Consider the following 27,599-nt stretch of genomic DNA (forward strand, 5'->3'; position numbering starts at 1 on the left):
CCTGTTCAGCCTCCACAAGAGAAGGCTGAGGGGGGATCTAGTGGCCGTTTACAAACTAGTCAGAGGGGACCATCAGGCATTGGGGGAGTCCCTGTTCCCCCCAGCATACCAGGAGTGACTAGAAATAACGGTCACAAGCTGGCAGAGGGTAGATTCAGACTAGACATCAGGAGGCACTACTTCACTGTCAGGGCGGCTAGGATCTGGAACCTACTTCCAGGAGAAGTGGTGCTGGCTCCTACCCTGGCAGGTCTTTAAGAGGAGGCTAGATGAACACCTTGCCGAGGTCGTTTGACCCCAGTACTCTTTCCTGCCATAGCAGGGGGTCGGACTTGATGATCTGCTCAGGTCCCTTCCGACCCTACCAACTATGAAACTATGACTTAAATGCTTTGTGACCCCCATGCAAATCCTCTGAAGAACCCAGTCTCTTCAGCAGTCTCTGCTCAGCCCACTTTCAAGCACTCTGTAGTAGAACTGCTACAGAAAAGGCAGAAGAGAGGACATCTGCAGGCATGAAGCAGAGGAGGCAGCAGCCTAGAGAGCAGGGTGTGCTGGGTCCCAAGGACAAGGGCTCTAGGACCACTGCACCAAGAAGAGAAGAATGGTGGTGGTTACTGACTCCCTTCTGCGGGGAGCCAAGGCATTAACTTATCATCCAGATTTGGGAGCCTAAAAGGTGTACTACCTTCCTGGATCCTGAATTCAGGATGTTACAGAGAAACCGCCAAAGCTCATCCATCCTTCAGATCACTACCCTTCCTGTTTGCCCATGTAGATGTCAACAATGCTGCCAGGAATGGCACTGAACAGATCAGGATGACTATGTGGCTCTTGGCCAGGAGTCTTAAGCAGCTTGGAGCACAAGTAGTGTTCTCATCAATTCTTCTCATGGAAGGAAAGAGTCCATGCAGACAACATCGTATCCAGGAAGTGAACATGTGGCTGAGATTATGGTGTTGATGGGAAGACTACAGGTTCTTCAAAAATAGGCAGATGTTCTTGGGAGGAGGACTGCTATCAAGAGATGGGATCCATCTGGTGAGAACAGGCAAGAGCATCTTTCGGTGTCATCTGACCAACCTAGTAAGGCAAGCTTTGAGTTGGTTCCATGGGGGATAGTGAATAAAACCTTCCAGCAACCGAGCACACAGTCCAAAGGGGAAAAAACTAGAAGAAGCAACTTAACTCTGGGGAAGGGCCAGAAAGCTACAGGACTGCAATAAGTGGTGCAAAAGGCAAGCAAGTAAGTCGAAATGCAAAATACCATATATACTCAAATATAAGATGACCCCTCCAATAATTAGATTCTAGATGTGGAAAATTTATAAATTTGTTATAATTTTCCAGGTATAAAATCTAATTATTGGAGGTTTGCCTTGAATGTGTTCCCTTTCCACTCCCTTACTCTCTGCCTCCCAACCTCTTCTCCCTGAAGCCCGTTCCTGTATTTGACCCTGCTCTTCCTGAGCATGTGAAAGTGAGTGGCAAATTTAAAAACAATGACTTTGAAATAAATATATAGGTATATTGCTGTGCATACCCATAGACTTAATCCAGAATTAATGGATTTTACCTTTTTTTTAAACTGCTGCAAGTTTTAGCACAAGTAGTCCATAAATATGCTTTTAGGCAGCACTTTTTTACCTAGTTATGTAGTAAAAGCTATGCATGGTATTAGTCCAAAGCCAAAAAGCTCATGATTTACCATACAGTTAATTGGGCTGGATCCCAACAGTCAACAGCATTTCAAGCCATAGTGACTCCAAAGCTCAGCACTTCTTGTCATGAGTCTTGGGATCTGCCAAAAATTTATACACGGATAAGGTGCAAGGCAGCTTGGTCCAGCTCTGCTTCATGGAGGGTGGTATATGAACCAGGCTGAGAGATGGGGTGACAGAGGGATTCTGGGTGAACTCTTTGGGGCCCCATTTGGTGATGTTTGCTAGATATTTAAGACTGGTGATAAACAGAAATGTGGGAGTGAAGAGGAAGTTGAAATATATGCAGTGTAGTGGCTCACCATGACTTGAAAAAGAGTTGGCACTGAAGGGGGCTGAGTGCAGTGGGCACTATCATTTATCTTATTCAGATGGGCTGTGCTAACTTATCCTTGTGGTAGGTTCCCATCAGTACGTTAGCCCAATATGGGCCATGTGTTTTATTGTCATGCTCAGTGTTGGTTACATTTATTCAGCTTCATGGTTGGTTTCCATTGCTGAGCATGTGCTACTTTTGGCAACAGTTTAATGGTAGACAATGTATTTAGCAAGGTTTCCTTGTGTGTGAATCTAAGACAAGGAGCTTTTCCCACCATCCTGATCATTGGTGGAGAACACACGACGACTTTGTCTTACATTTGAGTAAATACAGTATGTCTGATGCATGTATACAAATGTATGGGAAATAAGATGAGCTGGAAGCTGCAGTTTGTGAAAAGAACTGTGACCTGATTGGCATCACAGAGACCTGGTTGGACAGTTCTTTTATGACTGGAATGTCAATATCGAGGTTTACGCTCTGTTTTGGAAGGGAAGGGTTGGGAGAAAAAGGTGGTAGTGTAGCCTTGTATGTCAGAAACATATACGTTTGTTCCCTGGTTCAGGAGGAAGAAAACAGTAAAGCGGAAAGTGATTGGGGGAAGATAAGTGAAAGAGAGAGCAACAATATAATGGTGGGGATTTATTATAAGCTACGAAATCAGGAAGAGGAGGTGGATGAGGCACTCTTTAAGCAGGTGACAAATCTAACCAAAAGCTATGAAATGGCACTGATGGGAGACTTCAGTTTTCCAGACATCTGCTGGAAGAACAGTGCAGCCAAACATAAAATGCCAAGCCGGTTCCTAACTTGTGTGGAGGACTTTGTTCCAGAAGGTGGAGGATACAACTAGGGGACCGTCTATCTTGGATCTTGTCCTGACCAACAAGGAAGAACTAGTGGAAGATGTGAAGGTCATGGGCAACTTGGGAGGAAGTGATCATGACATGATAGAATTCCAGATCTTGTGATGGGGAAGGCGTGGGGTTAGCAAAATTAGGATACTAGATTTAAAAAAGGCGGATTTCATCTGACTCAAGGAGTTAATAGGCATGGTGTCACGGGAAGATAGACCGAAGGATAAAGGTGCCTAGTGGGGCTGGGAGCTTCTAAAGGTCACAGTATTGGAAGTCCAACAAGAAACTGTCCCCACATGATGGAAGTATGGTAAAAGAAGAATGGCAAGAGACCAATGTGGCTGTACAAGGAGCTTCTAAAATGCCTCAAATGCAAAAGGAAAGCATACAGGCAATGTTAGATCACCAAGGATGTGTAGCAGGAAATAGTACGAACCTGCAGGGAGAAAATCAGGAAGGCAAAGATAAAAAACGTCTACAACAGGCAAGGGAGGTTAAGGACAACAAAAAGAGGTTCTATAAAGATGTTGGCCCAAAGAGGACCAAGGAAGGTGGGGATCCACTGTTAACAAGCTAGGGGGAACTCCTAACAGAAGCTGCAAAGAAAGCAGAGCAACTCAATAGCTACTATCTCAGTCCTCACAAAAAAAAAAAAAAGTTGCAGTCAAGACACCTAAGAAGAATGATCTGGGTAAGGAAGGGGGCAAACTGAGGGAGGAGATAACAAAAGAGATGGTCCAAAACCTTTTGTTGGGTCTGAATGAATTCAAGTCAGCCAGCATGGTGGATAAAAAGGATTAAAAATTTTGATTTTTAAAATTTAATTGTATTTTTAAATTTGTTTTTGTTGGGATGCTTTAAAAATAAACCTATATAAAGATAGTTTTAATTTAAGATATGTTAAAGCTCAGAGATATCATCATGGAATAGGGGTTATAACTTCTAACTATATACTATTTGAGACAATATATTCATGTAACCTTTTTAGAACAGTTTTATAAATAAGTCACAACAGGCCATGGACAGGCTCAATCTTATGGGGTCCCCAGAAGCTTCTCTATAGATTAGTAAAGGTTAAAGAAAACCACTCTACCCAATGGGACTCATTGCTCAGTCTAGACAGAGCTTTCCAAACTGTGTGCCGCGACACATTAGTGTGTCGGCGGCAGTGTGTAGGGGTGTCGCGCGAAATGCAGAAAATTTTGCGGAAGGGCACCGCGGAGCTCCCTTACTCGCGTCTGCTTCCCTTGGCCCCTCAGCCGGAACTGAATTACTGTGTCGCGAAATGATGCATGTCTAAAAAGTGTGTCACCAACATGAAAAGTTTGGAAAGCTCTCTAGAAGATCCCATTAAGCATCTCTGTGATACTTAGTTTCAGTTCTCAAACTGTGGATTTGTGTTTCCAGAGACAACATCTCTGTTAACAGTAATATACTGAGATGAGAGAGAACAGACCTGATTACCCACCCATCAGGCCTTTTGTGTCTCTGCAAGTTTGTGTACACAGAGTCAAGCCCTTACCTCTGTCTAAAAGTGCAAAGTTTCAAGAAGTTTCATAGTTTCATAGTAGTTAGGGGTCAGAAGGGACCTAAATAGATCATCTAATCTGACCCCCCGCCACTGGCTGGAGCTGGAGCACACGCTGGGATCACACGACCCCAGACAGGTGTTCATCTAACCTCTTTTTGAATTTACCCAAGGTAGAAGTGAGGACCACTTCCCTAGGAAGTCAAATGAAGAGAGGATTGTTGGGGGTGAAGTATATCTGGGCAAGGAGGAGGAGTCTGGAGATAAACAAAAAAGAAACATTTTGAGCAGAATATTCCAGAAGTCTTGATGGACAATTTTCTGAGTACAGCTTCTCCATTGATTTGAGATCTAGTGAGGGAATGGTATTGTAGAAGGGAAAACATATCATGGCAGCCGGCTTGCCAGGCTGTAAAAGAGAGAAGAAATCTAGAAGAAAGTGAAGAAAGCCCCAAGCTAATAACATATGGCTCTAGCGCTCATTCAGTGTCCTCCTAACACAGCATGGCAAAAACTTCCCCCAAATATCCATGATTAATCCAGTGAATTGGAGATGGTTCACCGCCCAATGACTTCACAAGTATCTGCTTCAGTTGGCTTCGGTAAATAAAATAACCAATTCATAATTCAGTTTTCTGATGTAGCTCCAATATTAATCTGAAAAAAAATATCAAAATAAACCACTGCTTTAAAATGTATAGTTTGTACCTTTCGAAAAATGAAACCTACATCTCTCTGAGTTGTGAAAATGTGTGTTAAAGTTGCATCAAATAACAAGAATGCACTTTTTGTAGAAAACAGTGATTAAATCATGGCTTCCTGATCAGTGATTAATATCGTGATTTAAATTAATTTGGTTTAAATCAAATCCACCCTGGACAGCAGGGCTCGAAAAACTTCATCCCAGTGTACTGAAGGAACTGGCAGAGGAGATCTCAGTGCCCTTGACAATGATCTTTATAAAGTCATTGAAGATGGGCCAGGTACCAGAGGACTAGAAAAGGGCCAATGTAGTGTCCCTCCTTAAAAAAGGCAAGAAGGAAGGCCCGGGGGAACTACAGACCAGTTAGCCTCACCTCAAGACCCGGGAAGTTACTGGAGCCTATCCTAAGAAAGGCCATTTGCAAGCATCTGGAGGAGGAAAGGCTGATTGCAAGCAGCCCCAATGGATTTGTGAAAAACAATTAGTGTCAAACAAACTTGATCTCCTTTGCCAAAGTAACTAATTGGGTGGATGAAGGGAATACTGTAGATATGGTGTATCTGGTAGGGCTGTGTGAAGCTTCAGTTGCCGATTTGATTCGAAGGCGATTCGGTCCCATTCAGCAGCTGAATTTGAATCAAATTGGGAGACCTGCTAAAAGGTCTGAATCTAATCCAAAGTCTCCAAGTCAATTAGGAAAAGATTTGGAGAGATGCGGAGATTCGGATCAGCCAGGGAGAGGCAGGCACAGTTGGGCAGCTGCAGGTTCTCCCGCGGCTCCTCCGGCTGTGCCTGCCTCTCCCCAGGCAGGAGGAGCTGCAGGAGAAGCCCCCATGGCTTCCCTACCCAGACCCATCCCCCGCCTGGCACTTAAAAAAAAAAATGAAAAAAAAGAAAAAAGCCCCACACTCAGCGGCTCTGGTAGTGGCAATAAGGGCTCGTGGCAGAGCCCCCGCACACAGCACAGGGCAGCGGGGGATCTCCCTCCCCCCCTGCCTGGCACCCAGGCAGCAATTGCCCCATGGCGCAGGTGCAGCTTGGCTTGGCAGGGTGCCATGGGCTGTCTGGGAGCTGGGGCCGCTGGGGCTGAGAGCTGCTGGGCTCCGGCTGACACGTGGGGCCGTCCCAACTCCCAGACAGCACGAAGTACCCTGCCAAGCCACGCTGCACCTGTGCCATGGGGCAGCTGCTGCGCAGGTGCCAAATGAAAGGGGTGATCCTTGCTGCCCTGCGCTGCATGAGGGTGCTGTGCCATGAGCCCTCAGAGGCCCTGATTGCTGTTGCCAGAGCATGTGAGTGTAGGGCTTTTTGTTTGTTTGTTTGTTTGTTTTTGTTTTTGGTGTTTTTTGGGTTTAAGTACCAGGAGGCTGGGGTCGGGTGGGAGATGGGCCTGGGCAGGGGAGCCTTGGGGGCTTCTCCTGTAGCTCCCCCTGCTGGGGCAGAGGCAGGCACAGTTGGAGGAGCTGCAGGAGAAGCCCTGCCCAGCCCCCCTGGCTCAGTCCCCCAGCACCAAAAAAAAAAAAAAAAGAAAAAAGCCCTGCATTCACTGGCTGTAGCAGGAGCTGTGGGGGCTGTGGGGCCACATGGCAGAGCCCCCCCCAGTCCCTGATCTCTCTCCTGCCCAGCCCCACCCTGATGCCCTCCCCACCCCCTGGCCCCAGCATCCTGGCACTTTAAGAACCACCAGTCGGCCCCAGTGGCTCCAGCTCCCAGACAGCACACAGCGCCCTGCCGAGCCATGCTGCATCTGTGGCATGGGGCAGCTGCTGTGCAGGTGCCAGGTAGGGGGGCGATCCCCACTGCCCTGCGCTACGCAGTGGGGCTCTGCCATGATCCCTGATCGCCACTACCAGAGCCGGTGAGTGTGGGGCTCTTTTTTTAAAGTCCCGGATGGGGGATGGGGCCAGGCAGGGCAGCCATGGGGGCTTCTCCTGTGCCTCCCCTCACCCGGGGAGAGGCAGGCACAGCTGGAGGAGCTGCAGGAGAACCTGCAGCCGCCCGGCTGTGTCTGCCTGCCTTCTCTTGGTCAATCTGAATCTCTGAATCAGTGCTGAATCAGTGCCGAATCTCTGATTCTGACTCGGCTGAATCAAACGGGGACAGTGATTCAAATCTCTGAGTCCGAATCACTGTCCTCTGAATTGGCCGAATCCAAATCTGAATCGAATACTTCCCTATTCGTGTAGGCCTAGTATCTGGATTGCAGCAAGGCTTTTGACAAGGTCCCACGTGACCTTATAAACAAACTGGAGAAATGTGGGTTGGACAAAACTACTATAAGGTGGATAGATAACTGGCTCAATAGCCACAAGTAAAGGGTAATTTATTGAGAGGTCCATGTCAAAATGGTAGGTGGTTTTGAGTGGAGTCCCACTGACATCTGACCTGGACCCAGTGATTATTAATGATTTGTATGCTGGCATAAAAAGTATCTTGATCAAGTTTGCAGATGACAAAGCTGGAAAGATTCTGACCACACTGACAGATGGGACCAGAATTCAGAAGGATCTTGACAGATTGGAAAGCTGGGCTAGAGCTAACAGGATGAAGTTCAGCCTCTTTGCAGATAAACGGAAAGTGCTACATCTCAGGGAGAATAATCAAAACACAATAGAAAATGGGTGACAGTTGGCTGGATGGCAGTACTGTGGAAAAGGACTTGGGAATCTTGGTAGATCACAGACTCAATACAAGTCTGCAGTGTGATGCAGCTACACAAAGGGCAAATGTGATTTTGGGCTGCATCAATAGAAGCATTATTTGCAAGATGTGGGAGGTGATAGTGCCTCTCTACTTGGTGCTGTTTAGGCCTCATCTAGAATACTGTGAGCAGTTCTAGGTACCACATTTTAAGAAGGGCATAGAGAAGTTAGGAAGGATCCAGAGGCAGGCCACAAAGATGATCATGGGCTTGGAAAGCAAGTCACATGAGGAGAGACTGAAGGAGCTAAGCATGTTCAGTTTGTGGAAAAGGTTGCTTCAGAGGGAACATGACATCAATCTTCCAGTACTTGAAGGGTGCCATAAAAGAGGGAAAGCATCTTCTCTCTCTTGCTGTAGAGAGGAGGACACAGACCAGTGCCTTGAAATTTCCCCAAAGTAAGTTTAGATTGGATATCTGGAAAATCTTCTTCACTTTTAGAACAGTGAGGCAGTGGAACAGACTGCCTAGGGAAATTGTGGACTCCTCATCACTGGAGGTGTTCAGGAAGAGGTTGGACAGTCACTGGTCGGGGACGATCTAGGCATAGCTATGTCTGTGTTCTACTATGGGTATTTCCTATGTGTGGCAGGCCCATGCTCGCAGTGCTGCTGCTAGCATACCCTGCCCGCTTGGGTGTGCCACACCAGATTCAACTCACTTGCCACAACTTGATGTTACCTGAGTTTCTACAGGAAGGTGTTACCCAGTGTTTTTCTGTGCACCTGGGTGCCTCAGCTGATGCTCCTTCTGTGAGGCTTCTCCTCTCCTACACCTCACGCCTTTCATCTCGGCCAGTTTGGCTCGGATTTGATGGTATCACAGGCATCATCTGCTCCCACAGAAGGCCTGCCTTTAGTTCTGGGCAGGAATGTGGTTATGGTGTGCCTGACTGGCAAACTGATAACTTAATTAGACTCTAACTGAAATCATGTAGATGGTGTAGATGAGCAGGGCAACAAGGCTCATTGCACCAGGTGCTTTTTGTCAGCACTCTGTAGCACGTGTAGCGTGACTTTTTTGACCCCTGTGTGATCCTGCATTGTGGGTTTGCCCCATGAGTCTGATTCTGTGGGTCAGCTAGCAACTGGCCATGTGCTACAATGTCCCGTGGGCTGTTTCCTTATGCCCTTGGGGTCCTGATGCTTGCCTGCTGGGGAATTTTGGGTCCACAACTGCTCAAATGCAGTGGCCCAAATCAACAGGCTCTCAGGTGGGTTCTTTCCTTGGATGGGTCCCACTGGTGCTCTTTGGGCTGCCAAGGTCCCATCCTGGCTGCCGTGGGTGTATCTGCTGGTGAAGTTTTGCGCGGGTGGGGGCGCAGTTAGGTCTGTACCCCTCCAGTCCCTCTGTGGCTGTTCCCTCATAGATTCCTGGGTCCTCTCTCCCTGGTGTTTTCTGGCTCACCAGAGCTCCCTGCCCCAGGACAAGTCTTCCCAATGATGCAGGTGAGCAAGCACTCAGACTCCACGAGGTTTTTCCCTCTGTGGTCTGAATACCCTTGCTGCCCAGTGACTGGCACTGCTGCCATTGCACCAGGTCATTCTCCAGTGTGGGGAAGGCTTTTGGAGGTGTGCCTTCCTTTCTTCTCTTCCTTTCCTCTCTCCCTGGACACTGCCAGCGAGCTGCTCTTACCACGGGAGCTTTGAGGGGCCGGGCCAATCTGCGGTCCCCCTTATGACCACGTGATGCCAGCCCAGCTACCTGCAAACCGGCCAGCTGGATGCTGGTGGCATGGGCCTGCCAGCCCAGCTACCTGCAAACCGGCCAGCTGGATGCTGGTGGCGTGGGCCTGCCACACCATGCTTCTGGGCTTTGCTGGTTGCTTGCTTCCTTCCTTTCTGCTACCTGTGTCAGGGTGTTGGCTACTGCCAAGGCTGGGGACTTGGACTGGAGGGTGCCAATGTTGCTGCTTGGGACCCTCTAGCCAGGAACTTTTGGCTTTGATCCTGCCCCTCCTTTCAGGTTCACACTGTTCACTGTATTTGGGGTTAGGAAGGAATTTTATTCTGTGGTCAGATTGGTACAGACTGTGGGGTGGGGTTTACCTTCCTCTGTAGTGGAAGGGACAGAATTGTCTACCTGGGATTTCTTGAGCATATATTGACAAGTTTTTACAGAAGCAGGAGGATATTGGCTGCCTTGGTCCCCCTGCTTTATCTGTGATATGTTAGGGTGCTAAGTCTGTGTTGTGTCAGGGTTGATGGTAGTCTTATGTAGAGTTTAGATTATGGATTTGCGTAGGATGGTTTGGATAGGGATGATCCTGCCTCAGGCAGAAGGTTGGACTAGGTGACCTTTGGGGAGGTCCTTTCCTGCCTTACTTCTCTATGATTCTATGATATGATTCCGTGAAATCAGAGGACTAGGTTTTGGGTTTTTTTGGCTGGGGGGGGTTAATGGATTTTAAAAAATTCTCTTTTCTGATGACTTCTGGTGGCAAAGCAGCCTTCACCCAGTGCCAGGGAAGAGCCCCACATTGGTAGTTAGATCCTCCTTCAGCAAACAAGCACACCCCCTCAATGAAAGAGAATGATCCCAGAGGATTTGGGAGTGAAAGGCATCCCTTCATCAGCATCTTTTAGTGAAATTCTCCTGCAGCCAGTTTGCAGACCACAGCAGCCACTACCCTTTAAGCTGCCTTTCCTTCATCTATTCACTCCTCCCCAGCCACATACAAGCTGCTTTGGGCAGCTTAAGTTTCCTTTTCAATGCTCTCTAAATAAATGGGTTTCTTGAATTTGCACTTTGGCCTGTGGCTGCAGTGAAGGCAGTAGAGCAAATAGGTTTTTCTTACCTCTGGAGGGTCGATTTCTTTACCAGATTGCTTTACACTTAGGTCATATGGTTAAATATTTGTCATCTCTTTGATGAGAGGCAGGCTTTTTATTTAAATGTGTGGGGGGGAATGAAAATATTTCCGATGTCACATATTACTTTCAGCTTTAGCACTAAATCCTCTTCTGACTAGTGCCTCTCTTTTAGTTGTCTCCTTGGGCTTTATTCTTCCCCCTGGACCAATTTCTTAAACTTTGAATTAGATAAATAAATCTCCTTACTGCCACGCATTCTGATCTCTCAGTCCTAGACACACAATCAAAATACTATGGTGTTTGTCTGTAACTTTGCGCGGGACCTGCTCTAAGATTTGGGAGTGGGGGCTGGAGAGAAGAGTGGGGAGGTGGGGTGTGGGGATTATAATTGGCTTTAGGAAGAGAAATCCAAGCAGAACACCTGGGTTAAACAAGTGGAAGAGGCATTTGTCCGTTGAATATTCAGCACCAGGATACCTGGATCGAATGGTGTTCCTTTGTGCCTGGGCAGTAGCTGGATTTAGAGGAGTTCTCCAGTTGTGCAGTTCACTTCTCTGGTGATTGGGTTTCCTGCACTGGCACCATGAGTCAGTTGAGCTTCCCATGCTGGATGGTGTCAACATTGTGATCCAGGTTATGAAAGTTCTTGGGTTCAGCTCAAGATCTGCATACTTCCTACAATCAAGGGTAGGACATTTAACTAGAATGCTACTTTTTTGTTGTTTCTCTCCTTAATTACTATTGAGCTTGTATCTTGTCCTTTTCACCTGAGATTTTCAAAACACCTTGCAAGCATTATTTATTCACGTCGCTTACTTTGATTTTTAAAATGTAACACTTTTTTTGCAGCTAAAAAGTACAAGATGTTCTCTGTTCTGAACTCCCTTTCTCCTAAGTAAGAAGCAAGTATTTGGTAGCACAAAAAGATATTTTCACCTCTTTGATTTCTCTATGTTGTGATTTTTGTGAACTGTTGGTTCCCCCCTTTCTGCTCCCTCTTTTTTTCTTTTTCCTGCCGTGTAATAAAACGTAATAATAAAATAATAATAACAACAGGTAATAAAACTTGCTGAAGTGTTTGGAAGTATATTACTGAGTGAATTATACAGGGAAGTTAATTGAACTGCTTTGTGGCAGGAGGGTGGTAGAGGGATTCTGAAATAAGTTCCTCAGTGGTGTAGTTGATGTGACAATTTTTCTCTGTTGCTTTGGGTCACTGTGGGTGCCGCAGCTTCAGTTAAACCGACATCTTAGAAATTGTAATATATTATTGCCTGACAGTTCAGTGCATTTTTCCTATCCAATGACTAAATGCATAAAATAAAAAATAATATGGTCCTGGTGCTTCTGGCAGAGTTACTGTTTTGCACTAGTCTGAGAGAGATCTGGGTTTGATGCCTATTCTCAGGTGCAGTCAAGGAGATGACACCTTGTTGTCACTTAGCAGCAGTTTCTGTAGACCAGGATTTTTCAAACTTCCTAAGGTCACAGAATCCTTTCATATCACTCCTTCTGCCATGGAGCCCCTACCCCTATTCACAGAGCTAGGCAATTGGGCGCAGCAATGGCAGCGCACTGCCTCCCAGCACATTCTGATCTTATCCCCAGTCTCTTTGTGAAACCCCTGATGACCTGCTGTGGAGCCCCAGTGTTTCACGCAACACAGTTTGAAAATCACAGCTCTGGAACTTATAGGACAGTCCTTTAGTACATTACCATCTGTGACTAACTTGCAATGCCAGGCCTTAAAATGAACACGCACTTTTTGGAGGTTGAAGGTGCAATTTAAAGCAAAGAAAAAATGAGGAGATACTAAGGCTCTGTCAAACTTGGCAGTTCCTCCACTCAGAAAATATCACAGTGCTTTTTATAATGATGGGTGATCAACATTGGATTAAGGGAGTGGTTTTCAACCTGTGGTCTGTGGATCCCTGGGGGTTTGCAGACTGTCTAAGGGGTCTATGAAAGATGACTGTGATCAATCAAAAGTATGTGAATACCCATACTTACAATTCAGAGGGGTCCGTACTTCCATTTGAAATTTTTTAGGGGTCTGCAAATGAAAAAAGGTTGAAAACCACTAGAGTAAGAAAGAAAGGCAGTTAATTGGCCAAGTGAAGGCATTTTTTAGTACAACTCCATTTTGGAGGAAAGGCCTCTTTTTTGTTTGATTTCTTTATGCTTCCATCCTCCTAGCTCAGAAATCTGAAGGATTTAAACTTTCTAAATATTCAGCTAAAAATAAAATTGCAGCTCCAGGGGAAGTTCCTGTTTGCTGTGAGTTAGGCCAGAGTCAGTGGCTGAGACCAATCCCAGCCTCTAGAAAAGGAAGTTGGTAATGGACTCTTCAGCAGTCATCCTAGAAGCGGTGGTGTCACTGTTCTGTCCTGCCGTGCCCTGCAGTGTGCCTGTTGGCACATAGAGAAGGCATCATCAAAGGCCATAAACATACAGCTGTATGTTTTAAGTATCTTGTCAGATGTAAGGGTCAAGGTTTTCAACCTCCAAAAAGTGCGTGTTCATTTTTACAAAGCTATACTTTACTACATGTGTAAAATGGCAAAAGCTTTGATGTATGTACAAAATGTTTTTTAAATTTCTCTTTTAATGGGGCATGTTAACATTAAAAAAATCTTTTAAAAAGAACTATAAAACACAGGAAAATAATTGAAGAAATACTATAATAATTATTATAAAAAATTGAGGGCTTGAGGCCCCTGGGCCTTTGAACCTACCTGTGTGAATTGTGTTTCATCTTTATTGTTCCTTTTTTATTCTGCTATTTATAATTAGAGCTTGCATCAAACATTGTCAGTGACCATCTTCTCCTGAAGGGAGGTCGAGCCATGCAGAAGAGAGTGTGGGTATGTCTGGTCAGTCAGTGTGGGAGTCTCTGACCATATAATCAACTTAGAGAGTATTCTTACAGGAAAGGATTTACTACTTGTCACTGAAAAGGAAATGTGTACTCAAACACTCACATTTCTCACAGGAGGGCCACTCTCTCTCCAGTCTCTCAGTCCTGATCCTCAAGGGAAACTTACACAACACTTTCCAGAGGCGAGCCTATGAGCTCCATTTCATCAACCTGCTGGATACTAGAGATCATGGACTAAACATAGACATTGGATTTTTGATACATTATAATCTGCCTGGCAACTGACTCCCCAGCCCAGCCCCCGGCTTCTCTTCTTTTCATTCCATCCAGAAAGAGCACACACCAACTGCTGAAACCTCCTTAGCCTGACGAAGGGTTTTTGAACCCGAAAGCTTGCTTAATAACTATTCTCCAACCATTTGGGTTGGTCTAATAAAAGATATCAAATTCACCTAAGGAACCTTGTCTGCCAATGTGTACTCAAGGCATTACACTAATGGACTTTGAATCAGGCCATAGTTTAGCGTTTAAAAAATGTATGGTTTCAGTAAATTTATAGGTTAAAAGGATGGGTACTAAGTGCCATTGTCTTCCTTACGAGTTTTATTTCTCCAAGGTTTTCCAAAGAACTCTGAATTGGTTGAGTAGCGCCAAAGTTAGTGCAGGTCATTGGAGAACTGTGAGCATTTTTTATCTGGTTAGTACCACCTGCAGATTGGCATGATGAAGGTACTCATCCTAAAATGTTAATGAGGAGAAGAAAAAGGGAGAGAGGAAGAGACTTTCAAGGAATTAATAGTGTCTGTAAAGAATTCTGCCTAGTAGTTCAAGGTGTCTGGACCTTGATTTGAGATGGTGAGACTGCTAATGTCCTACTTTATTGTTTTTTCAAATCTCTGGTGCTGCCATTGGATTTTCTTTAATACAACAAACAAGATCCACGTGAATTTTTGGGGTCCACCAAAAACAGAATAAGAGCCCTGTGTCTGGAACAGGAACAGTTTAAATTAAAATCCTGGATCCTTTGATTATGCCATTATACACACACATGTCACTTTCCATTCTAACTCCATTAAAAACAAAGCATACAGTGGTGGTGACCGAGCAGGTGTGCAGGACATGATTATGTTCTACACTAAGATGGATTTCTTAGTGGGGAGTGGAAGAATTGAATTCCACAGAGTTTCTTCCTGCAGTGCTTTCTGGTGCCCCCGTTAGGTGACAAAACTGTATCAGACTAATTTTCAGTGTCAAGATGAGGAGCAAATACAGGGAGAGAAAAAAAATGAGTGCTTCCCAAATTGGTGATGGGGGAGGGAGAACTGGAGGACAAAATACTGCTAGGAAATTTTCTGTCTCAAAAATGGAGTTGTAGGTAGGGTTGGTTTTTTTGTAGCCTCCCCACCCCCCCCCCCCAAAAACAAAAAAAAAAAATCTCCTGGGGAATCGTAATAGAAAATATTTATTTTCCTACAGTTAGGTTTGAGCCACCCTGTTGAATGCAAGTAAAATCTTTTGGTGAAGAATTATTTAGGAAGATTCAAAAACCTATAGAAAGGATCGCATTCTCCATTTAGTTCTGTAGGTTTTTAGGGAAAATTCTCTAGGACTGCATTAACATCTCCTTCTTTAAAAAAGAAAATGATATTCTGAAAACAGACACTTTTGTCTGAAAAAGCAACCTTTTACTAGCCTGTTCTGATCTGCACATTAAACGAGTGCTTATTTGTTCCAAACCCCTCAGGTTCCCTGAAACTCTTCTCTGAGGATGTGAAATTACTCTTGTTGCATGTGTAACTCAGAGCCAGTGTATGGGCTACCATGGCCCCTTCACATGTGCATTATGCATGGTATTAGAGGGCAGTTTTTCAAGCCACAGGGAAGTGTTTCCTGTTCTGAAACATGATCCATTTCCATTTAAAAGCCAATCTGTAAACAGCATTACTGTTTTTAGACTCTTACAGTATTGCAAAAGGTTCTCTAGGTTTGCGTGAAAATGTCAATTTTTACCAGAAGAAATTTCAGGAGCTGCATTATACAGACATTTCTGCAGCCCAATGGCTGGAGAGCTTCACAGGCAACCTTTCCACCCAGAAGGCACTAGAGGCTTCCTCTTTTGGTCATCCCACTGCCTTAGGGGAGCTCAATAATTGACACCCTGTCCTCTCCCCTGGGAAGGGGGCCAGGGTCAGCTGGGCCCCAAGTGAACGCAACAGGAAGCTGGCATAGCCAAGAGCTAGGTTTGTAAGCCCAGCTTGCTGCCCTTGCAACTCAGCTGACAAGTGGGGGGAGGCAAAAACTGGGTTTGCAAGCTGCCGCTGCTCCTAATACCTGGGTGCCAAGCAGAAGAAGCAGCCTGGCAAAACCCCTGTCTGCTTCTCACATTGGGAGCTCCAGGGTGAGACGGAGGTGTGGAGCAGCTCCACCCCTCTCCTTCCATCTATGGGAGCAGCTGGCCCCATGCCTTCTTCAAACTGGGGTGATACCAGTCTTAGAAAGGCATGAGAACATTTTTCCCTTCATGCCACTCCTCCAGGTCCCCAGATGTTCAGTCTCCCATGAGAAGTTCTCCCAGGAGAGATTTAACCCTGGATTATTTTTCTCTTGAAGCATCCATTTTTGACGTGGGAAAGAAAGCTTGAATGTCTGCACACACTGATGAATGTTTGTTGTAAGTCATGGTTGTTGGTATACCCCGGACTCTACTGCAAACTACATCTCTCTAGTGATAGGAAACTCTGGCAGACCTGCCATCTCATTTATAGAGTCCCTTATTTGTTGATTCTACACATGACTTTGTTCCATATTTTTGGGAAGGAAAGAACAAACATAGACCCCGCCCCCACCTCTTTATTTTAAAATATGGTCTTTCTGACAATTGAAAATGAAGGACTTGCAGTACTGACTACTTGGGCATAGTTTGGGTATTGCACATACATGTGTCTGCAGTACAGCAGTGCTAGTGCTAATCAACTATACAAGATGTTTTTGTCCACAAAAAGATGACCTTGTCTCATTTTATCCCGTCTCCAAAATGGGCAAAGTAGAGTAAAACTTCAGAAGCAGAGAGAGTTTCTTCATGTGTGTCTTCATTTACAAATTCCACATACCCTTTATGTTCTGAGGCTTACCAAAAACAGGGGGTGGAATTCACTGCTGTTCTCTTTGTATGTGTGTGTGTGTGTTGTATATCTAGTTACAGAGCCTTTATTGATGTCAGTGGCATAACAAGCAAGCTCAGAAAAAAATAATTTGGTGATGGGCTGATGTGACGGTATCTGTGTAGGAAGGAGGGAGACCTGATGGTGGAGTTCCTTTGGGTCTGAAACCAGATTTTTCCTGAATGTTTTTACTGGAAGTAATATCTTTTGTAGCTAGGCAAGTGCTGGTATCTAGGGTAGTAAGTATGTGATTAAACCAAAATGGAGAGCTTAACGTCTTGGTAGCCTAATATTTTTAAGTTTTTGCTTTGGCCGATACTTTGAAGTACAGATTATTTTTAAAACATGACAACTACTTTGCAGTGAAATAACTTCAAGCTGAAAATGCTTTTTGAACTGGGTTATGAATATCACTTTCTGATTGATGGACTGTCGGCAAGGTCATACTTCAATTACCGTTACCATTAAATGCACAGGACTAACTGTTCACACATTGTGGTATATAAACTCCACTTCATAGTAGTACCAAGGTACTGTGTGCTGGGCAATCTGTGGTAATAATTATTACACTCCTTGGGTGGTTAGAAATTTAGTTTCGGCCTCTTGCCTGCAGCACTTCCAGAGACATGTTATAATTACCTGGAAATACATTGCCTGTCGTGTCCTATTGCTTAAGTAGTAGAGTTACAGGCATTGGGAAAATATCTTCCCAGCATGTGTGTGTCATAAACTCTTAGAATAATACAGCTCATAAAAGTGCAGCTCAGTGGAAAGTTCTCTCTTCCTTGGGCCAACTTTTGCTCTCCTGCAGCTCTTTCAGAGCCATCTCTGTACAGCCAGTTGAAAGCCAGTGCTGCACAGATGACAGCCAACAGCAACAGGACCTACAGAAGAGTGAATGTACAATCCAGGAGCTAGTTTAAAGATGAAATGGGCTGTGCACTAAACATATAATCCTAGTGATGGTTTGCATCCTAACTCCCCTCATTTTGCTCATTGGTGCTGCTCTATGTGTGATGAATGAGGTTACTCCCACCTCAAACACCTTAATTTAATACTTTCAGTAATGTTAGACCATGGTCTTTCTTTCCCTCAAATATTATTATTTGTATTGCAACAGGATGTCAAAGGCTCCAGGTATGAAGTAGGTACTTTGTTAGGTACTGTACAAATGTAGAACAAAAGGAGATATTGCACAAATACTTAATGTTCCATGGGATAAAATAGAGAAGCTGTCTGAAGCCAAACCAACCCTTTAAAATATCTCTGGTATTAACCAACCATAGATCTTTGTTTTGGGTGGGTGAGGGAAGGAACTCAAGATGGCTGACATGGACATGAGGAGTTCTGAAGAAAGCACATCTTTTCCAGTATTTAACCTTTGTAATGTATTTTAATCAACCTCCATTTGCAAATATTTATTTCTAGGAGAACACGTTTATATTTGCAATCGACTTGAAAGCTAGGTTTTTTCAGTTCTGTATTATTCCAGCATGTTTGCACCCTAACCAGGAGCATGGATTTAGGATTGTGGCAGAACAGGCAAAAGATGACACAGTAAATTGCACGTCCTGAGATACTCACTTTAGTGATGCCATATTTATTTCATGAAAATAATTTAAAATGACTGCTGAGTAACAGAACTGTATGCATTTAGGATGAGAGCTGGAAAAAAAAAAATGTCCAGCCAGTGATTGATTTGCTAGGGAATGTCTGTGAGTCTCTTAAAAGTATTTATTTTTTAAGTTGTTTGCCAGTTTATTATTTCAGTTTAACTTGCATGTATCTGTTGTTTCCAGGTGGAGATTTGCCAAAATCATGTGTTGCACTAACATTGGCCTTTAAATCAGGTTTCTGTTAGAAAGGCTTTCAGAAAGCCAGTGTAGTAATTTGCATTTTGTCAAATATTTAAATGTACCAATTTAAGAGACTGTCTGCTTAGGAGCAGATATGATTGCGTGGATGTATGTGGATATATAACACAAGGAGCACAACGTGGATCAAAAAAAATCCTTCCAAAGAATATTTGTGGATATGTTTGGCCTGCATACCACAACAATTAGCAGCATACAGAGATCTGGGTAAAACAGGATATTCATTCAAGTTTGTTTCTGATAGGTGGTGCAGATTTGCACTCATACTTGAAAACCAGTGATACTTCTGTCTCTAGAGATTGTAAAAATGAAAGGGAAAAGACAAAGGGAAATGGAACCTGTATTTGGTTACAGGATCAGGCCCCGTTTTTTCACAGGACAAAAAGGAAAGTGTATCTAAGTTGCTTTTAAATTACCAGCCTGAAGTTCTCCTTTCCTCAACTCCCTCCCCACAAAATGGCCATAATATTAGACCACCGGTTTGACTGACTTTCTCCCCAGAGGTATCATTCTAGCAGGTAATACGTCTTGAAGGCCAGGCCATGTGTAATTAGAGCAGCTTTGGAATGCTGTGAACTGTCATATAAAAATGATTCAGAGAAGAAATGCTTTCCAAATCCAGTTAACGCTTGGCTTAAAATAGATCTGATGGGTCATTTTTTGGCTTCCAAAGCCAGCAGTGAAATTCTTGGCAGATATTTCCACCACCACTGTTGTCACCACCATTCTCCCTTTCTTCACCCAAGTTCCATTTATTTTATGGCAACATCTATTATTGCATTTTTCATTATGGTATTAACTTTTCAGTGATTATCACCTAGTTGCCCAGGTAACCAAACAGTTACACCATCAAGACCAAGAGTTATAACTGCTGAGTAGGAAAGGAGGGGTAGATGTAAACACTCTCTCCCTCTGGTATTAGCATAGCAATGGAAACCAAATATTCTTCTCCCCAGCAGCTGGTGGAAGATAGATGCTACATTGTGAAACAGTCTTCCAAATCTCTGTAGCCTCAGTTGTTCCATTTGTTAGACATCCAAGGGAAATCCTTGTAATTGGTGTGCATATGAAGTGATCAAGCTTCCCACTGGCCATCTGTTGGGAATATGGGGAAAGGCATCTTTATCCCTCCCTCCTTTCCTTTCTCCCCCTTACAAATTGTGGAATGTGAACAGAGAATCACCTTGAACCCATTATTGTAGCCTCAGTGCAGTAGTACACAAAGCAGTTAATCTTTCTTTATCTATATATTTAAGTAAGCGGTCAGTGGATGCAACAGCTCCAGTGTCTATTAGGGAGGCTCCCATGAAGTAGGGTTCTCAGATGCTTGTGAACATGGACTTTCTGCAAGTCGTGGCATCCATAAATCTTGTTCCTTGTCCCCAAGGGGAAATGTGACAGGCCCTCTCAGTTGTGGACAGGAGGGAAAATGTTTTGCATGCCTTGCACGTTCATTTTTGTGGAACAGAGAGCTACAGGGTTTTCCTTGTAATTACTTTTGCTTGGGGGAGAAAATCATTTTGTGACTGAGACCAGAGCTGAAATTGTTCAACTCTCCCAAAATAGAATTAGCTCCTTATCACTTACTGCCAGCCGTTACGTATCCACAGTATAGTAGAATCTTACAGTTCAGACCAAGATAACTGGCACACCCCAGAATTCCCCAGGAAAGATGAAAATCCTTCCTAGCTTCTCAGCAAAAATTCAGTATGCCACTTGACTTCTGTTATTCAGAAAGATCAGGGAACGGCTAAATATCCAACATAGACTCAGTCTAAAATAACTTTTAAAAAACACTTTCATCTCTAGGTATTTTATTAGGTGAGATTTCAGTTGTGTTGAAAGTTTATAGAGATGTCTTGCCTACTCAATCTGATATGATCGGTGCATCTCCAGAACACCAATGCCTCATCTGAGCCAGTGTCCCAAGACTCATACAAATGGATCTCTCTAGCCCAGGACCATGTGACCAAAATCTGTAACCAGTGACTACTGTTATTTAAGCAGGCAGCTGAGACTGTATGCCAGTAGATAGATGTTTCTTTGCTATTATGTTTCCCATGTGTCCTCCAAAGTGAAAATGGGGTGGAACTTACTGCAGCTGTTATTACAGAGCTGAAGAGAATGTGGAAAGAATTAGCAATGATCTGTGGTAAACCTCCTCTTCCAAAAAGTCAAAGATGTAGGCAGTTTTTTTTAAAAAGGGGGTATAAAGAGCAAGCTTGCTGTAATGAAAATTATGTCAATGAATGGGATGTCTAGGATTATACTGTTTCATAAACAACACTGGCTAAGGGACCAGTCACTTGCCAAATGCAGCTCTATTTCAGTAAAGATATGAACGTCTAATTAACATGATTGTGCTACGTTCTGTGCGTCCTTGTACCCTGTAAAATACTAATACCTCCACAAAAGTGTTAGGAAATGTGTAAGTAAATGCAGAATTTGATTCATTGTCTCCTACAGCTGGACAACCCCAAATAGATGCATTCCAAAGGAGATTTTAGGATACATCTAAACTGCAGTCATGGCAATAACTGCAGTATATACAAACCCTTTTGTCTGTTTAGCTTCTGCATATAATCAGAAGCATTATAAACAACTAGTTTCTCATAGCCAATATGCATATTCTTCATTGTCATCAGTGCCTGTCATAGCACTTCTACCATCCTCCAGCAACTGGGGGAGAGCTTGGATGGAGATTTCAAACACCTGATTATTGGCAGTCACATGGAGAAGGTATGATGAACTAAATAGAATCAAATTTGCTTGCAAGTAAAGAAAAGGCCAGACACCCAGGAATGTTCTTGTATGTGCTAAGTGGACGCAGTATACACCATGCAGAAGAAGTAACCAAATATCAAAGAGGAAGGAAAACTGAACTGGGCTGCCACAGAATGTCTGTTCTGGGTCTTTGCCCTCAGAGATATGAAGAGGTTTTGAAGGCCTAGTTCCCATGTGGGCTCTTTGGGTTTGCATCTATGCTGCTTACTAGAGGATGTAACATTGCTTAGATCATTTTTTTTTAAAATATGGAATTAAATTCCCATTTAGAACTATGAAAATAATTAAAATGAGCCATTTCTTTCTCTTAGTGTTTTATTTGAGCTTGTTTGAACTGTGTTTTCCAGAGTGGTGGTGTAGTAGGACCTGCCTGTATGTCGGTATCCATCATTCCACTGTCGTTTCACGCAGAACAAGATTTACTATGTGATTATTGCCACGTGTATTTTTTACGATACCTTTCTGCTCATTACTGAAATGATCATAACTTTGGGCCTCCCAAGTCTGCTTCTGGAGGCACGAGATGTCTATATCAGCAGCCTTTATCCTGCTGTCTACACCAGTTCTGAATAACTGCCAGATTCCAGGGGAATTTGAAGTCCTGGCTCTGTATTAGATTGAAGCTATTGTTAGATGCTTTGTTCCCTGACTTGTGTTGGGGGACAAGGTGGGGGAAGGAGTGTATTAAGCTATTCCAAAACAGCCTGGCCTGTTTTGGCAGTGCTGCTTATCACCAGCTTGCTCCTATTTTACAGATACCAGTGCTACTTAGCCTTTCTGAAACACAAGACTAAGGATGAGGACCAGCCAGTTCCAAGCAGCATGGGAAGTGCTGAGGGCCTATGTGATGGGAGGAGACCAGTCCAGGAAAGGGTACTGATAGGGATAAGAGCAAAGATAAAGAAGCTATTGGGGACACCTAAGAATCAGACAAGGAATGCTTGAGCAGAGATAGAAGTGATTTGAAGTAGCAAAGAAAGAAAAAAAATGCTGCCATTGAGAGGAAATGAAGAAAAGACTAAAGGAAGAAGAGAAATCTCTTCTCTTAGCAAAAGGGAAGAGGATAATTTTTTTTAAAGAGCAAGAGAAAAAGGAGGACTAAAATGACAAAAAAGGAAGAAACTGGGCATTAAATAAGCTGAAGAGGAGGAGGAAGGGAATAAAAACTTTTAAATAGGAAAAAAGCAGAAAAAAGAAGATGTGTATATATAGAGATTGTAGATCTTCCCAGACATCCCAGAGCTCCATACTTTTTTGGGGAGAGGGATTACACTATATGTTGGTCATGGGGATTTGGGACTATTGGTTTGCAATGTTACAGTTGGTCATATCTTTTTAAAGTAACATACCAGAACAGGTGTGTGCAATTAGAAAGAAGTTCTTCAAAATAGGGGTGACTGCTGATTTGGTTTGCAATTTGCATTAACTTCTTTTGTTGTTCAGCAGCATAGTCTACCGCTAAACTAGAGGGATCTTAGAATCTGAGAAAAACTTTTCCCCCTTCCTTGATAACCTGCTCTTCCCCCCACCCTGCTTTTCTCCCATTTGTTAATATTGCTAGATGAAGGGAGACAGCCTTTTAAGATATGAAATTGACATGTTTTTTCAGGTGTTTCCATTCAAAATTAATTAATAGCAAAAGCTACTTGTTGCTTGAGTACTTGTTAATTCAGGTTCATAAGCACTCTGGACTACCTTTATTGTTTTCCTGTTACTGTTTATTTCCCTTCCTCCCACTATTGAGAGGGAAGAGGATCCTTAATTTCAAGCAAGCACTTAGTTACTGTTTTCCTTTGTGAGCATGTGGGTCCTCCCACCTATCTTTCCCCCCTTGTGATTATCTGGACCCCTGGCACATCCTCCCCTCTCACCTGCCACCTCTTGATGTTCTAATGATGTTTGGGAAGACAGATGATGCTTTGCACTTAGGTCTGCCTAGCAGGGACGCTGGTCTTGTGCAGGCTCCACCTTCCTGGTACCCTGCCCCTTTCTTCAGGTGGTTGGTCTCTATTCTCTGTTGTCCAGGAGTGTGAGTTGCTTGTCCAGGTTCTTCCTCAACTTAGCTTAGTTCTTTACTCCACTGTTGTTCTGCATCAGTTTCCTCTGTTCCAATACTTCTTTGGGCTTAGTTGCCCAGGTTACTCTTCACCCGATTAATCTTCTCCCTCTCTCCCACTCTCTCTCTGGTTGATGCCGTCTCTTTCTTCCTGACACTCCTAGTTTCTGCAATTATTCCTGGGTCAATCTGCCTCACTCAGTTTGACCTCTCTCGGCAATACTTCAGGCCTTTTAGATTAGCTTGTTTAAAGAGTCCAGGTGCAAAGGACAGGACCCTGTTAACCATAACAGAAACACCAAGGGGATACTTTCTTCTTTCTTTACCTGGGGATACCAAATCAAAGGGGAGGCAGACTCTGGTCCCCGGCTTATGGGTCCTAACTACACATTTACAAATGAAAAAGCCCTGGTTTCACTGGCTTCTGTCATAGATGCATAGATGCTAGGGTCGGAAGAGACCTCAACAGATCATCGATTCTGGCTCCTGCCTAGGCAAGAAGGATTTGGGTGTTCAGCCAGGCTAACATTCTCTGCTTCAAACTGCTGGAGTTCCCTCTGCTGGGTTGGACAAATTCCTCTGTTGGCTGGGCTGCCTCCACTTTTCTTAAGACTACCTGAATCCTCAGTGGGTCTGCCTTTGCCCCCTTCTCGGAGGGCTTGACCACCAGTCCCCTGGGGAATTCTCCTCTTGCCCCTTATTCTCAGGCTTGGGGGACCACCCTTCATTCCTCGCTGTCCATCGCTATTTATCTCTCCAGACTTCTCAGTGGATGTCCCTTGTTTGTGAGTCTCCTGAATTGGTGATCCCACAAGTTCGGTTGGCTGGACTCCCAGCTCTGCTGGACGTCCTCCTGACCCAGCGGTGCAGTCTTTGTCCCCAGAGATGCCTACCACTGTGCTTCTCTTGGCATCTCTCTTTTAAAAAGCCCAGGCTTTCCCCAAACCAATCAGTGCAGGCTCCTTGGGGCATGTCTACTCCGTCCCCAGGTGCCTGCTCTTGGCTTTCATTTCTCCCCCAGACTTTTCTTCCAGCACACCAGGGATGCACTACTCGCTCAGACCCAGCCAGGTAAGTTTCTTCCTGGTACTGCCAGTTCCATGGAGGTATAGCAGAGGCTGCGCCCCTGCCCCTGCTACACTTTTTTCTCAGAAAATAATTGACTGTATGACCAATTGTTGCAGGAAATTAGAGATAAAAATTCACCTGGATTAAAAAAGGGATTGGTTATTTATAAGGATAACAAGACTGTCCAGATCCTCATATTTCAGGCATTAAATTAGTCTTTTATTATGCGAGGAAAATTATCCGGGGTTCAGATCATTTTGCATCTGCTTCCCATGTGTCCTTCTGAAGCCTGTGGTATTAAATTCCCTCAGAGATGGCATGCTGGCCTGGGCATATTCTGGATTTGTGAAAATATGGCATTTCCCATGTTCTTAATGTTGCAGTTGTTTTGGATTTTTTTTGCCCGACATTGAGGAAATGTTCTTTGCTGAGTAGTTCTGGAGTTCCTTTGAGTAATTTGTCATCTCTCAAGCATAATATTTGCTTGACTAACTGTGATGCCCCCTGCATTGTTTTCCTGTTGCTGTAGTGTCCAATGCAATGAAGAACATGTGTGGGTTTAGACCTGGAAATAATAGTAGACATCTATTGATATAGATGTTTGCATTGTGCACTCAACCTCTGTTCTGGAAGGCAATATGAAAGCATCTAAGGCCTACTTACTGCTGAAAGTGAGGAATTCAAGTGAAGCATGGGCATGGGTAGAGCCTTGGAGAACTCACCTGGAAATCATGACTTAAACCCCCAGGATACCTGGAAATTGATGTTGCCCTGAAATGCTTCTGTTGTGGGATTGTGCCTTGATCAAAGTCAAGTTAAGGACAGTAGTCAAAGAAGAACCAATTCAGTGGCTCAAAGCCCCTGGCCACTCAAAAATAGAAGAGTCATAACAAAGACCGGGTACAGTTTATAGTCTGAAGAGGCACAGAATGCCTATTCCTGGCAGTTCCATAGTACACACACATAGCCATACCTCTTCTATTTTTGTAAACTACATGTCAAAGAGGAAGTTTTTATACAGTTGAAACCACAAGTTAAGGAGAGCTTAAACTGCCAGGTTAATGTAAGAATGATGCTAAAGTTCATACCTATTTCTGTAACCAGCAGAAGGCTGGTTGACCCTTCCGTCCAAAGTACTTGATTTGAGGGTGTTTTCAGGGAACTTTAAGATCTTCTAAACATCAAGACAGACTAACATTTACAATCATAAATGCATCATGTATCAAGGTATAAAGGGCCATGTGCTTGAAAAGCAAAGGCCAGTATGCACCTGCAAAAACATTCCTTTGCCCACGTGTTACTTGCTGATACATCGTTAACTCAATTGGAGAAAAATTTCATAGTGCCTGTATGCTTTAAAAGGTGGTTGAACTATCTTGCCTCTTGTTCACAGTGGTGCTTTTGAGGAAACTAGTGATTTAGACTCAGCAAATGGAGTCCTTCCTTTTCTACAGAGAGTTAAAATAAGAGTTGTGGGTGGCCTGCTATGCATAGAGGGAAAGCTGATTGATATATGGAAAGGTCAGAGCTTTGTGTATATTGAAGCCATTAGAGACAGCTCCCTCTCATTCATTTTTAATATAAACATTGTGAAATCACTAGCTACTTCTATAGTTGCCAAGGAGACATAGTATGATGTCACTGTAGTGAAAAAAGCAACAAAAAAATAAAATGTGTTGACTTTGTCTGAGTCAGGAAGAGCCATACTACCCGTACAGAGAAAAACTGAACACAGACCAGTCCCTCAGATTTCAGTGTTTTCAGTCTTTTAACAGCATGATAACTTTTAAAAAATGGACAGACATGGCTGACACAAGGGATTGATGGGATAGTGAGGGAAGGGATTTTGCTCCATGATAAGAGAGTGAATTCTCTGATAGACAAGTTGGTGGATTTACAAAAGGGCATCCCCTGATATAATACATTCTTAATGGTGCTTTCCACTGAATTATGGGAATTTCTGCTTAGTGAAAGCCGTTCAGGGTAAATTCCAATGGGGATGTTAAATGGAAGGTCCCCAATGATATGAAATGTCCGTCTGATTTTGGTTGGGAGAACCTCTTCAATCATACACATAATTAGCATAGCTATCTAAAAGCCCACAAAAAGGATTTGCTCTGTAAAATGGATGTTTTTGTTCCAAGGGAAAAAGCCCAAATGGTGGGAGCATCTCAACGGTACACATCCTTAAAAGAGAAGGAGATAAACCCTTTTGCAGCAGGTCAGTCACTAAAGGGGACAAACACTTCTTTAGATGATCTGCTCTTAAAATTTAGGAGGCATTCTGATCACTGTGGAATTGCTGAGCTGAGAATTCAGTAATGTCTTATAAGAAGCATTTCATATACCAGCTAAGCTCACAGTTACTCATTTCCTACACGTCTCCCAAAATACTGAAGCTAATTGTACTCTTCCCTTTCTGCAAAATTAAATAGTCAGATGTCATTTGGATGATCAGATGTCTTGCTTTTAACAGTTCTGTCCAGACAACAAAGAAATAATATACTCTTTTTTAAGAAGTGTTCTCTCTTTGCCTTCCTGCTTTTATCAGCTCAGATTTAGGCCCCTGGTGTATAGCTTTTTATTATTTAGTGCATACCTGTATGTGCTCTTCAGGTTGATCCTAATGGGGTTCTGAGTTACTTACCTAATATCAAAAGCAAACCCAGTTACTGATTATTCATTTCAGGGGAAAACAGCTAAGGAAGAGAAAGAAATGAGAACATTGCAGCTGAGGAGCCTACAGTACTTGGAACGATATATCTGTCTGATCCTGTTCAATGCATACCTGCATCTGGAGAAAAAGGACTCTTGGCAGAGGCCATTTAGTGTTTGGATGCATGAGGTAAGAGTTTTCCTGACCCCTACACCAAGAACGTTGGCAGGGAAATCAGCCCTGCTAGGTATATGCTAACAGGGCTTGCGTTCAATCCTCTATTTAAAATTGTGGTGAAATGATGACTTTTTTCTGCTTATTAGCGTGATTTATTTTTTAATTCAAAGCTTTCACCAAAGCAATATTCTGCAAACCTGTTCTATTCATACTGGGGCTCTGTGATGCGAGTGCATTAATTTACCCACCTGTATCTGTGTTCATGTGTTAACTTGGTTACAAATAGGAATATTCAGTGTTTAC

General features: G+C 43.6%; 1 protein-coding gene across 4 annotated transcripts in view; it reads left to right on the forward strand.

The window, feature by feature from the left end:
• The window catches only part of PALD1 (phosphatase domain containing, paladin 1), a 201,704-nt gene that overhangs the window by 133,590 nt on the left and 40,515 nt on the right, over window positions 1–27,599 (forward strand). For all 4 annotated transcript variants that reach the window (XM_006027893.3, XM_006027891.3, XM_006027892.3 and 1 more), the window contains one exon: window positions 27,153–27,308. In XM_006027893.3, the coding sequence (XP_006027955.1) occupies window positions 27,153–27,308 (156 nt within the window). The remainder of the gene's footprint in view (window positions 1–27,152; window positions 27,309–27,599) is intronic.

The sequence above is a fragment of the Alligator sinensis genome, unplaced genomic scaffold, assembly GCF_000455745.1.
Source record: "Alligator sinensis unplaced genomic scaffold, ASM45574v1 scaffold849_1, whole genome shotgun sequence".
NCBI classification, from domain to species: Eukaryota; Metazoa; Chordata; order Crocodylia; family Alligatoridae; genus Alligator; species Alligator sinensis.